Source organism: Larimichthys crocea, chromosome VIII, assembly GCF_000972845.2.
Source record: "Larimichthys crocea isolate SSNF chromosome VIII, L_crocea_2.0, whole genome shotgun sequence".
NCBI lineage: Eukaryota > Metazoa > Chordata > Actinopteri > Sciaenidae > Larimichthys > Larimichthys crocea.
In genome coordinates this window covers 13,381,057-13,395,187 of record NC_040018.1, presented here as the reverse complement: position 1 = coordinate 13,395,187, position 14,131 = coordinate 13,381,057, and the positions used below count along the sequence as shown (strand labels likewise).

The 14,131-nt window shown below is 39.3% G+C and overlaps 1 protein-coding gene across 4 annotated transcripts in view; it reads right to left on the bottom strand.

Moving 5' to 3' along the window:
- The window catches only part of cpne7 (copine VII), a 34,400-nt gene extending 22,771 nt beyond the window's left edge, over positions 1-11,629 (bottom strand). The window contains exons 1-5 of one of the 4 annotated variants that reach the window (XM_027281553.1): positions 11,393-11,629; positions 9,895-10,201; positions 4,481-4,663; positions 4,102-4,176; positions 984-1,058 (exon numbers count right to left, since the gene is read on the bottom strand). In XM_027281553.1, the coding sequence (XP_027137354.1) occupies positions 984-1,058; positions 4,102-4,176; positions 4,481-4,663; positions 9,895-10,068 (507 nt within the window). In that variant the 5' untranslated portion in view covers positions 10,069-10,201; positions 11,393-11,629. Of the gene's footprint in view, positions 1-983; positions 1,059-4,101; positions 4,177-4,480; positions 4,664-9,894; positions 10,202-10,319; positions 10,408-11,392 lie in introns of those variants that run through there. The other 3 variants (XM_027281552.1, XM_027281555.1, XM_027281554.1) reach the window with 3 other exon arrangements.
- Between the last annotated feature and the right edge of the window lie 2,502 nt (positions 11,630-14,131).

The following is a 14,131-nucleotide window of genomic DNA, read 5'->3' as shown; positions in this document are numbered from 1 at the left end:
TTTTCAGGATTCCTTTGCATTTCCTGCACTATAATACTCGCTCTATAGCTTGCTAAATTGTTAGCATCTAGACGCCGTCTTTCGTCATTCATGTTTCCTTTGCCCAGTAACAGTGTTCTCACAACTTGCTTGCCATGTCATGTCAAGTTCAATTTGAAGGCAGAATATCACATGCAGGGGTGGATTTCTTTTTGCATGAGTCAATTACACTTTTCCTGTCTGAGTAGTTGTACATTGCAATTTCGGAAATAAATGTACATGCTGTAGAAAACTTGATTTCCCCCCCCCTCCTCCCAATACTACTGTGAATCAAGGGCAACCGAGTGTGGCATCCTAAGGGTTGCTGTGAAGAACATGGAGTGACTTCAAATGATCAGAGTTGTAACTGGTTATAAGCTCCCGCTGTCTTTTTGATTGAAACATGCCTTCAGCAAAATTTGCCAATGTGAGATGTGAGAGAAACAGCACCCAAGGTCAGTGACCGCCCAGCCTTAAAATCAAACCATTCAATATGTAATAACAACACATCTTTTACACGTGATTTTATGTGCTGACATGTAAATTACACGAGACTTTTACAAATGATCACTCCTCACTGTGTGTGTGTGTGTGTGTGTGTGGCAGAGAGTGTGACTGGCTGTGCTGGTTTCAGTATTACTCTTGTGTATACCAGCATGTTTTTTGTTTTTTTTTACTGCCACCATAGCAGTAGATCTCTGGTGTTTTGTCATCGTGACTCATTCAAGTTTTTCCCTGTGTGCAGGTCTCCAGCGTGCCTTGCTTTTGTTTAACCAGCCTTCCCCAGCAGTCTCTAATGAATCCTCTGATCTGCTTGCCTTACTCCACCTGCAATGCCTGCCAGCCTTCAGACACCACCACCTGCCTTTTTGTGCTAATTGTCATATTAAATTCCTCAAAACAGTGTTGGCCTCCGTCTCGACATTTTGCGTCCAAGCACAAAACCGAAATGTAACAGCACTCACCTTATCATCAAGCTTCTTGGCACAGAAGGAGAGCTCCACATACCCGTTGTTGCCAGAAATTTCCTCAGCATGTACCTGAAAAGAAATACGATTCTTCAGTTATATTTTGTGCTTCATTTTCATGACAATAAACACTTAACCACATGATTTACACAACATTTATTGTTTATTTAAAAACATGTAATGACAAAAAAGCTCATAAAAGCTTGAAACCCCACAATAGAAATATGTTTTGGCAGCTGATGTTTGGTTGCAGATTTTATAGAAATTATAGAAAATGTTCACCACACAAATAAATAATATATACAATCTGTTGAAAATTACACAGTCAGTTTTGGGTGAGTATTTATTCTCGATTTTACCTTTCTATTGCAAAGAGTTTTTCTTTTTGTAGCAGTTTGTAAGCAGTTAACAAAGTGAAGTGGCTTTTACTTAACACTGAATTGCTGACCTTTAAAACTAGCGAGTAGAGAGCTCCATTATCTACAAACTAATGGGCCCTTGCTGTTAGCTTATTGTCTCAAACTTGAACACATTTAACTTTTTTTGGATGGAAAAGTTACCACATACGGTGCAGTGCATTTGGAAAGTTTTGTAACAGCTGGTTCTCTGAATGGCTGCTTTTGCGTTTGTTTGTATTTGTGTGCTAAGAAAATGAAAAAAAGTTCAGGATTGCAAATTTGTGAATCACCAAGCACCCTCTGTTGTTCCTACTAGACTGTCTGACCCACTGACAGAAGTTTCCTTCCTCCTGCTGTTCCTCTGTTAGTAACTGACTGGAAGTTTACATAGCTGGGACTCATTCGAGATTCAGATCTTGAGAGTGTGTACATTCTTATTTTTTGGATTTTATATCTACATAACATGTAGACTGGTTATAGAAATCCTGGACATTAAAATGTCTCAGTAAACCAAACAACGTAACAGATGCCATCTTGACCAATTACCAAATGAGTTCACACAATGTTGACCAGGCCAATCACCGGCAGGTAAATGTCTATGTATTTTGCAGGTTTGGGTTTTACGTCAACCAACAATGATTGGTTTGCCAGAGGTGAAGGATAAAACAACAATAGTTAATGGAGTAAACTACAGCAATTACTTTTTAGTGTAATTACTGTCACTACCAGAAGGAGGAGACAAAAGTGCTGCACTGCAGGTTTAATACATACATTTAAACATTACCCAGAGGGTGACGCAAGGTGGTTGCAATCAGCAACTACACTGCTACACACCACTAAATCCTACACACTGGTCTTTGAGAGACTGGAGTATCTGTTATAAGCTGTGACTGTGTAATAATAAGTATAATAAGTAGTATTATTAAGCTCTGATATCCCTATAATGTCAACAAGCGTCCTCACAAGTATATAAGTACAAATATATGTGTATGCGTTGGTGTGTGTGTGTTTCCTGACTTTTTGTAATTTCACAAAAACAATCTGTATTCCAATTGTGTCTCTATCACATACAATATATTCATAGCTGTATTCATGCATTACATTAAAAATATAATTCACACTTTCTATAAGGGCATAGCAAGTCAAGCAGAAATGGTATAATATTATGAAATGCCATAAACAAATAACAAAGATGTATTTTAGTGTCAGCATGTGTGGGTAGCAGCTCTGTTGGATAAAGGTTTAACATTTAGATGGTCTACTGCATTTATATTTAAGCAGTTCATATTGTCAAAGAATCCCCCTGTGTCAATTCACAGTTAAACTCGAGAAAAGCTCTTCGCTGCTACTCTGGTTTAAATAAAGTCGAACTCTGGCAAGGGATGAAATGACTAAGATTTAAAATGTATGAGTTTGTCTTTAACTTTTCCCTCAAAGCATCAGGGATGCTGAGTTCAGATCACAGGCCTGATTCTTTCTGTATGCAGAGGAGAATATATGAAAGAAAAGCCTCTCTCTTGTGTGAAAGACATGGGACTGAGTTCAATATGCTTTCACTCACAGCAGATATATAGGGCATGGGCACAAAACCAGGAACATATAGACTGTATAAGACAATCCAGTGCTGTGTCTTGCTCCCGTATAATTTATAATAATTTGCATTATATTGTACAGGTTCTGGGTAAACAGAGAGTAATAGGCCTTACAGCAGGCATATCCAGAGTTACAGCCAGTGGTCAGATTTCATGGCCTGCTAAGGATTTTACAGATACTATGGCTGGAAGATTTGCCTTTTTTTGGTTGACATAACGAAGCATTTGAATGCACTACATTAACCTCTAAGGACATAACTGCTGGTGTTATGTACCTGTAGATGTGACTCAAAATATTGCTTTCTGAATGATCTGGTAAAAGACGAGAGCAAGCGTGATATGTTTAAAAGTTAAATGTTAACAGACTTTGCATTACTCATAATAAGTCATGTTTAAAATGAACATGAGATTAGGATTTGTATCAGCTTCATGCAAGTTTAACGTGTTCCATACAATTTATTCTTTGTTTTTGACTTCAGATGTGAAAGAAAGGCAGAACTGGTTTTAAGATTTGTTCATGCCTAATTGGCTTAGATTTGGTGACATTGCCATTTAAAAAAATGATAATTGTGACAATGAAAATAAAATTGTTAAGGAACAGTGCATTTTATTGTTCTTTTTTTTACATTTTTAAAATGTTAGTAGTGGCCCCCGGGCATTTTCACATTGTCAAATCTGGCTCTCTTTTAAAAAAGTTTGGACAACCTTGCCTTACAGCATCAAGTTTGCCACTCTTGTATATTCCCATACAAGGTAAAGCCATTATTTTAAAGACCTGAGTGAACAACTGCACAATCAAGCTCATTATATGCTACCACCACTTGGCTTTTTATCTGTAATATGGTGTTTAATGAACCAACAGCTCTGCTCCACATCTGCCTCTTGTGATTTGTTATACATGCATCAGTTCATGGATTTGCTCAACTGTGACCACAAAAGAACCCAGTGCATCATGATGCCTAAGAAATAAACCTCCTACATCAATTTGCCATCCATTGTTTCACTCAGCTCTCATTGACCATTAGACAGATGACTTTATTCATCCCAGAAGGGAAATTAGGTAATCAAAACATTAGCAATAATTCACCAGGGTAGTAAGGTCATAAGCAGAATGTAAAAGTCTACCGTGATGGTTGATTTGCCGGCATATTTCCCATACTTCAGCAATAAGGGCTTCACCATCTTCTTTTGGGCCACAATCTGCAAAGAGATGAAAGATAAATACAATATTGGCCTTGAGCCCTCAGCAGAAAAGCTCAGCGTACAGGGATCTGAGTCATCAGCACCAGTGATAAGCATCCATTGCTCACTCTGCCACAACTACACAACTTCAGGTACATACAACTCACTACTCACTGTCATAGACAAAGGGAGTTTTAGACTTTTACATGTTTACAAGTCACAGTTTTTAGGGTATAAGTTTAATTTGATCCATTCTTCCATGCATGTGTATATTTTGGAAACATAATTGATTAGTAAGATCAATCCCAGAACATCTGCCTACCTGGCCGAGAGTGCACTCCACCCCACCCAGAAAGTCATCATCGCGGGTCCCGATGCTATGAGTGCCATGGATGTCATAGACTTCAAATCGCAGCTTCTGAACCTCCTCAAAGTAGTAGTCCAAAGAGAAAACCTTGGCAAAGACCGGGTGCAGGTTGCTCTTGATCACTTCTGTCCTGTCCAGCTGAGAGGGAACACAATGAATAAGATTTTAAACCTTGACCTGCTTTCATCTCAAACATTTAGACAAGTTTTCCTTTTTTAAATTCACTAAATGTGTGATCAAAGCAATGGTAATCATTATGGGAAAGAAGCCTTTCTTTTACACAGTGATTTATAGATTGTATCCTATATACTTTCAGAGCAAGATTTTTCAAAAATGGGATAACTTACAACAAATCTAAAGTTATTTTGAGGAGCACCGGCGTTTATACAGTATATAGAAGGGCAAATGTTATTATGTTCCATCAAGAGGATGATATGAGAGAAGACTGGAGGTTTCTGGAAATTTAATCTCAGCATACAGAAAATGGCCATGCTTGTCTGCCTGACAAGGAAAAGCTGAGCTCTCTGAGGCTCCATCCGCTCATGATGTAGGATTTAGCCTCACACAGCTCCATGAACATTTGCCAATTTGTCAAGGACAAATCATCATTGAACATGATATCTAAGTCTAAGGAGGTTATTTTTTGTAAGCAAATAAGGACCCAAAAAAAGAGTAAATACATGTAATACATGAATTTTCATGATATACTGTACTTATGTTTATGTTTAATGCATGTTTTCGGATTTCAATCTATAAAGATGATACACCCCAGAACAGACTTGTCATAATCTGGAGCTGACATTAAAGACTTTTGTTCAAGTCTTTAGTCATTAAGACATTACATTACACCCATAGAAGATTTTACATCTGAAAAGGTCTCAGTGGTCATCCTAAACATACGCCTGGTTTCAGTTTTGTCTGTCACAATGTGCAAAGTCATTTCTTCTTTTCAGGAAAGCGGGTCCAGACTTGAAGACACATGACGACTTCAGAAATTGGTGACATTGCACACTTGTCTGTTTCATCTCGCTTTGATAGTAATAGTCTTTTTCAGAAAAGAGAAAGAGACTGAACTGGAATTACACAGTATTTCAGAGAAAAAAGACGAGGCCTATCACACACACACACAAACTGTAGCTGGGAGACAGATCAAACAAATGCGTACTCCTCTTTTGTATTAGGTGTCTGATTATTGAATGGTTTATATTGTAACACCACACTAATCAAATAAAGGTGTCAAATGAGGCATCAGTATGATCCAGCCAAGGATCGTCGTGTTAGATCGTCAAACAGCAGCTCCACCCACATTTTTCCCTCGTAACTTTTTCCGAAAAACGATAATTTGACATGCACACCCACATGATTGGCTGGATGTGGGAAGGTAAGAAAGTAAGCTGGATATAAACTTTTCTCTAAAGCTGTCTTTTTTCATTCTTTACCAAACAATTAAATACAAGTGCAACACTATAAATACTTTCCAGAGAGACCACCATCGTGGGCACCATCATGCCCATTTTCAAATGATTATTGCATCTCCCACTCTCTATGACGACAGGCTCTTCACTCGCTATCAAGTGTGTGTCATACAAACTGGTTCATTTCAAGCATACCCCTGTCTTATGGAGTTGTTTTACCACGAGCCACCAGAACAGTATGTTATGGCATATTACTGAACTTTACAGGAGATATGAACAGCATTCTTCAAAAAGATATTCCCTCCTTTGGTGTTTTGATGATGGTGGTGGACACGTAGATCTCAAATTTCCCACAGGTGTTCAGTTGGGTTGAGATCCTGTCACCGTGAAAGCTATAAAACATGATTGATATCATTTTCATACTCATGAAATCATTCAGTGACCCCTTGTTCCCTCTGAGCGGGGGCGTTATCATCCCGAAGGAGACCTCTCACATCAAGATATTTCATCATAGAAGGTGAAGACTAAGGTTAACTTTGTACTGATTTTTTGCCACAATCCTTTCATCTCGCATGGAACTATCTTGTAACCCGTCTGTAACTGCAATTATAAATGCTATCCTGGTTTATTGTCTTTCTGTGGTTTTCATCTTTGATTCACATTATTGCCATTTGTCCTGCCCCAGACTTTTTGATTTTTGCTTCAGAGTGTTCGGTATCCTTCCAATATTATCAGTTGATCTTCTTTGCCTCATTACCAATTCAATTTGTTGGTTGGGGTTTTGTTATATTACATTTTCTTTCATTTGTTTGAACTGAAAAATAAACAACACAGGGTTGAAAAGAGACAGACTTTGGTCTCTGCCATGGTTCTAGATGAATAACTCGACTAGTTCTCTAGTTAATGTTTGCCTCACTTTTTCAGATTTGTAATATGCACTATTAGTAATAATACAAATGTCTGTTAATAAATTGATTTTTTCCACTGTTTCGTTTTCACTCTGGCAGACATCAGAAAGAAAGAAAAGCTCTTCCTCAGCCTCATTCATCCCCACTCCCCATTTATTGTCTTTTCTGGCCTTCTTCCTCCTCTCTTTGTGCCATCTGGATGGACAGATTTGAGATGAGGCTGTTTGTTGATGAAAGCTAATCAGAGATACGGAGGATAGGTTGTGCCGAAGTCTGTGACGCCTGTTTGTTGTTGGTGTGGGGCCAGAACTACAGAGAGATCCCTGACATGGAAAATAAAGCTCTCTCTGATCAGTTCTGCCAGGCAGGTAGAACATTATCTATGAAGCTCAGTCATAACAAGCCTCTGTAGCTCTGGTTACATATCAACAGAAAGATCGGGGTTGTAATTAACTCATTATTATATGAGCATGGACACAGTTCACATGTAAAGAAAATAAATCATGTCTGCTTTGCTTCTGTGTTTGTCCTTGTAAGAGATCAGGTGCAGAAACAAGGTAATAATGAAATAAAGGCTGTTCAACAAATAGTTGTTGCAAGTCAGTGGGGCCAGTATGAGCTCCGGAAAGAGGAAGAGGGTGGCGGTGATGTGAGTGGGCTCAGCCTCTTACTCAGTTGTTGACGTAAGTATACAATTTGCACAAGCAAAAGTGCCTCCCAGTACTGAGGGATTTGACAACGGAGGATTGGATTAACTTGTGTACACTGTCAGGACTGTCAGGACTCAGATAGATAGCTACATAGATAGTGTTGGCAGAATTAAAGATCTTTTCCTTTAATTAACCATCAACTAAAGTGCTTGTTTTTACCACTCACATGTTCAGATTGGTATTATAAGTCTCTAGAAAATAGACCTTTTTTTTATAGAGTAACATTGTTTTATTCAACAGCAGCAATTTCTCTGTTCACCAGACCCCACTGACTCCATGAATTGGTTAGATTGTGTGCCTTTGGTGTTTTTACAACTTTAAATTACAGAAGTCAAGCAATAACACAAAGAAATAAAAACACAGAAGTCACACAATGATGCAAGTAAATTAACCAATTGAGGCAACAATAGAGTTAGTTCAGTTGTCAATGAACAGGGAAATTATAGCTATAGAGACCAAACCGTGTTTTTGTACCAGGCAGTAAACATGTTTATTTCTGCTGTGATGTTGGACATTTGAACATGGGGGCTTATGGAGGCTGACTTATTCTGTAGCCAGCCTCAAGTGGACATTTGAGGAACTGAAGTGTTTTTGACACTTCCACATAGGCTTCACTTTACAGACACAGAGGTTGCCGCTTGTCAAAAACAATCACGAGGATCTACTTTGACATTGGAGCCAGTTTTGTTTCTGCTGGCTACAGCACTCTCATTTAATTCTGGACCAATTTCAAAAAATGCTGCCCCCATTAGTAACAGTAGTAAAATAGAAAACACGGGGATTCAGGATGAAGTACAGGTACAAAAGTAGAATCAGCAGCAGTAAAGCAACATTGTGTTAGGTTAGGTTGGAGACTTTTTAACTACTTACACATAGTTGGGTAATTTAATTCATAACAATACGTCTATACAATATTATATAAGCTTGATGTTTGTTTTGTATGCAAAATAGTATCTGCCAAGTAACCTTTAACTGAATCTGTCAGATAAATGTAGCGTATTATAAATATTAAGTATGATGCTTTAGTAGAAAGTATTTAGTTACAGTCCACCACTATGATAGATAAATCTCTTCTGACATCACCATATGAATTTTCTTCAGTTAGTGGAGCTAAAAATAGCCCCGCGTATATAGTCCATTGAACCCAGGTCAGTCATCTCATGTAACAACCTCCTTACAACCAAGAAAAATCCATAAATGTGTGCTCAACACTGTCAGCTGAGTGTTTTTATCATCACAGCCACAAAATAGCATCTTGAGGTTCCACATTCATGCAGCCCAAACATTACAGCGAGCATCTTCAACAAATGACTCCCGTGTGGCAGGAATCGGGCAGAGTTGCAGTTAATTATTATCTCCCATTTCCCTGGAAAGAGGGCTTTTTTGTTGGATGAAGGATTGCTGGAAAAATAAATCTATACAATTAGTTATCCTCGGCTACACTTTAATACATCCTCTGCTTAATGAAGACCTGTGTTTTGGCTTCCCCCTCATGAACAAAATGACTTAATTAACAGGGAAATGAGAGACCTCCTGCCCACACTCTAAATCAGCTTGGGACCAAACCAGGAAAGTAAACATTTTCAGCTGGAACATAACTCATCACTGCATATTACCAACCTACTGTTTGTCCGCTCGTGTAGACCAGTGGGATATACATGTACAAACTGAATCCCTGCAGGGCAGGCAGTACAATCTGTTGTAAATTAGAGAATTGTGGAGACTAATATTCACTCTGCAAACGTGCCCAGCATTTGACATTTTTAATTCTGAGTCAGACAGCTGTTGTCTGAGCCGTGGTCTATTTTTTTCTGACAGAATGAAAAACAGCTGCAAGTTCACCAAACCATTAACAGATCCATCTCCCTGGTTAATTTTGTGCAACAACATGGATTTTGGGGGGTTAATTGCAGTGGGACTGAAAATTCATCCCGATGTTTAAAATTTCACACGTCACAATAAATTGATCTCAAAATCTGAGCTTTTTTAGATTGTACACAATAATAAAGGAGGGAGGGCTCGTCTAATGTGGCTTTCTGGGCAAGAATTCTGTCTATTAAGAAATCATGTTGCTCAGAGCACCTCAAGGTGCTAATCATTTGAACTCTTATGTATGTGTGATTTAAGACACGATTCTTTATACATTAAATAATTTGGTTAATGATAGGGAGATTAATAAAATATGGTGGATTCATTTTTTACAGATATATCCTATTGTCTGTAGAACTGATGATGATGATTGGTGAGATATCAGCCATGTATATTTCCTTCACTATTCCTCACAAAAGAATATTTGTCAGACTGAAGGAGGGAAAAGAAAAGGAGGGGGAGCTCACCTCTGTCCACTGTCCGTTGGTCTGTACCATGAGTATAACACAGGGATCTGACTTATTCAGCGTGTCTCGGTCCAGCAGAGCTTTGCAAGACACACGCAGCTCTACTTTGGAGACGCAGGTAGCAGGACCGCTGAGGCTGGTCGCAGGGGAGGTGGCCTCTTGAACGTCATTCATCCTGGCTCGGGGTGAGAGGAGCTGCCAACCAGCGGAGCAGTAAGGTGTGAGGCTGTTGGTAGCTCCGAGGGATGGTGGGTTGAAGAGATCTCAGTGAAGACGTGGCAAGCTCACGGGAGACAGGCTCTTCTGACTTTGCACAGATGTCACAGGTAGAACAGAGATTCATGTGTGAGTCCCAGAAACCAAACCAAACCCAAGCTGTTATTACTGCCTGTCAGAGCTCTCCCTTGTGAGGCATATCATCTCACCTCAGTAATGATGAGAGACAGGACATGAAGGTGGCAGGGTTGTGCTTTAAGGAGTCTAGATCTCTGGAAAGATACATTTTAAGACTGTCAAATCTGGTGCTTCTTCTTTTTAAATGCTCCAGTTCCAGTATGAATTATAAGACTATCCCCAAAAACACAGACTTGAGTTGTTATTTTGTGCATACTACTATTTTTTATCCTGTTTCTTGTACTACACACAAAATAGCAAACAGATCAAGTGGAAAAAAATTTGATTTTTCCATTCTCCAGCAAATCAAAGTGGCTGATTAAACCAGAAATCCAACAGACACATGGCTGCGTGTCTTTAATGCCGAGATGATAACATAAAACTAAGAAAAGGACTTTTATTTAAGCTCTAATGCAGCATTGTATCCGCCCTGCTGAAGTGTCCTTGAGCAAAGGGATTCAGACCCCGCTTGATTGTTTCAAAACGGGAGAAGGAAGTATAAATTTCTCTACCAGCATCATTTACTCTAAGTGATTCTTGGGAGACAAATGAACAAGTGCTCCGCACTGTTTGGCTTTCAGCACCAGAGACAGCGCCCGTGGATTTGTCTGCCAGATGTGAGTCTCAAAAGCAGATGTTGCCCAAAGCCCATCCATGTGAAACTTAACATAATAAAGCTGGGAATACAATCAGGAGCTATAAAAACATGAGGCAAGCAACAGTTCTAAAAAAAAAAGAAAAGAAAAAGAAAAATCTGTAAAGCAACACGTCCGCTCATGAGAAAAAGAAAAGAAGGCTGCACATTTAATCCAACAACTTCATGAAGGCGATACAGGAAACGCTCCTAAATGGCTTCTTAATAATTCATCACAATAAATGAACTAATGTGTAAATCTGGAAGACGCCAGCAGCAGTTACCGCTCAGCGTGGAAAAAATAACGACCCAGCTGTCCTAATTACAACACGCAAAAGCGTCGTATTAAAAACGAACACTTTGATAACATCGTTTGTCAAAGACTGAATGACAATCTACAGCTGATTATTTAAAAAAAAACACACACACACAAACACAAGAAACCCGCTCTGAATCAACTAAATAACTCACTTCCTACCTGTCGTTGTTCTTTTCCTTCTTAAACACACTTGTTTAATCCTCTCCCATAATACACAGCCTGATTTTTTTGTCCTCCGCCGAAACTCATTGGTTAGACCCGCTTTGAGGAGGGAGTAGGCTCGGTGTGTGGAGATGGGTAGTGGAAAAAGGAGTCCAGCTGCTGATGTAAGGATGGGGATGGAGGATGAGGAGGAGTAGGAGGAGGAGAGTGAGTGGTGGTGGTGGTGGTGGTGTGTTCAATGGGACTCGATTATTGGGAGTTCAATTAAAAAGAAAAAAAATCGAGCATTTAAAGCAGGACACGTGACTGTTGAAATGCATTACAGGGGTTTTTGTTATTGATCATGAGTATCTGGCAGCTTTCACACAGAATAAAAGCATGAGATGAATGCAGGGAATATGTGCAGAGGTGTGTGTGTGTGTGTGTGTGTGTGTGTAATTCAGGCTAAAGGAATGGTGAACTTGTGATCCACAAAATGCACTTAAAGCTAATGCAATATCATACACTTTCACAGTCCACTCTTTGCACCCTTAATCCTCTGCAGACTCAGTCGGGGGGTTTAAAGTTCAGACTGATATATTCATCTGATTTATTTATTTTTTTTCCTCCAGCTCCAGCCTGCTGGATTTAATGTGTCACCATCTTTCATTAGCATTATGATCATGTTTACATATTCCATACAAATCACAGCTCTGCATACAGTGGGTAAGCATTTGACATTAAACAGACGCTCCATCAGCTGCTCATGTCCTCTTCCTTGTCATTTACTGGACCTTCTCCTCGCAGTCTCAGATGAGATGCTCTTTGGCACGTGTGAACATAAAAGGTGAAACCAGATGCACAGATGATAATCATCTCTGGAGCATCTATCATAAATTTTCTACTCAGAAAAAAAATTCCTGCCTGAATCAACTGGCTTTGTCTCCCCTCGGTAATGACACGGATGCATGTCAGACATTTCACAGCAAAACAAAAGGAACATAAAAGCACAGATCTTCCAGCATCACAACCACATCTCCACGTGGGAGCTCCAGACAGCTGAGGACCTGTGGCCCTCTGCTCTCATACCTCGATTAAACACTCACAAAACACCCACATGTATACTGTACATGCACATGCACATATTAGTCCAATGTCACTCACATTCAAGTGTCAGTGTAGATTTTCAATTATTTGACAGGAATGGATGTTACATAATGTATTGTTTCTACACAACGTTAATGCTTGAACTTTCTCACAGTCCACCCACAAATGTATTATTTTCATGAATGTATTTCAACACATTGCATAACATTTATAGATTTTTAGAAGGCACTGACACAACAGCAGCACTTTGCAGAGTTTCTGCAAAACAGAGGCGAAGGCCTTGGAAGACAAAGCAGCTGTAAGAAATGGACAAAATGACTTCTATAATTTGGGTTCATCAGCACGTTTAAAACAAGAAATAAAAGCTTAGATGTGGCTGCATTAGGAGTACTCTGTTAGTTACTGTGCACTTTATGATAATAGAAATGTGTAGGCTCCAGCTGTTGAGGCTTTGAAATCTCAGGATTCTGAAGTGTCCTTCACACAGAGGGGACATTTTCATTAGAGCTTTGGAGCATTACAACTTTGTCTTTGATTTCAAGAGGACACGGCTGATTCTTTGAGAGTTGGGCTATGATGCGTGCAGCACACGGGCAGGTCAATCATATTACGCATACAGACTCCTCTTCTATGTGTTCTCGACATGCACTTTTGCAATTTAAAGTAGTGCATCAAATCCACATATCAAAAACCAAGTTAGCGCGAATGTACCCTGATGTCGACCCTACATGTGATAAATGTAAAGGCGCACCTGCCTCACTCTACCACATGTATTGGACATGCCCCTCTTTAGGTAACTTTTGGACATCGGTTTTTCATGCGTTATCAGAAATCCTCCATCATCGAATTGAGCCCAATCCCTTGACTGGTATTTTTGGCATTGCTCCAGATTTGAACTTACATAAAGCTATGCTCAACTTTCTTGCTTTTGCCTGGTTACTAGCCCGATAAGCTATCTCACTTAAGTGGAGGGACCCAGTTCCTCCTTCCTGTTCAAATTGGCTCAGGGACATGAGCCTGCATGAATCTAGAGAAGATTATATACACTATTCAGGGATCAGAAAACAAATTCTACAGAATATGGCGGCCCTTCTTGGTATTTTTTATTATTATTATTGTTATCTATTTTATTTATTTGTCTATTTTTCATGTATTTCACCCCCCTTTTTTTGTCAGTAGATGTTTAAGTATGTAAGGGATTGTGTTGTGTTATGGATGTTGTACGAAAAAATCAAAAAACTTTCTTCCTGTGCATTGATTGTCTTATATGTATTTTATCATTAATAAAAAGACCATTGCAAACAAATTACGCATACAGCAACAAAATAAAACATTTGGCTCTCTGCTGTTCAATTATCTGCTCTGTAAAGCTGACTGCTTAAACACTGGTTGAAATTCTGTAAACATATGTAAAAAAAAAAATTCAAGCGTTGCTTTCTGACACGGCCATCACCTACAGTCAGTTCTCTCCTGCAGCTTTCACCCCCACTGCCTCTTCCTCCATGGGTATTCAGAGTCTGCTTTGGGGCACACACCTGAGCCCTGCTACAGCTCCAAACAACAGCCATCTGCTGCTGCTACCGTGTCGGTTCAGCACCTCACAGGACGTTCCCTGACTTTACACATGGATTATCTATTCACAC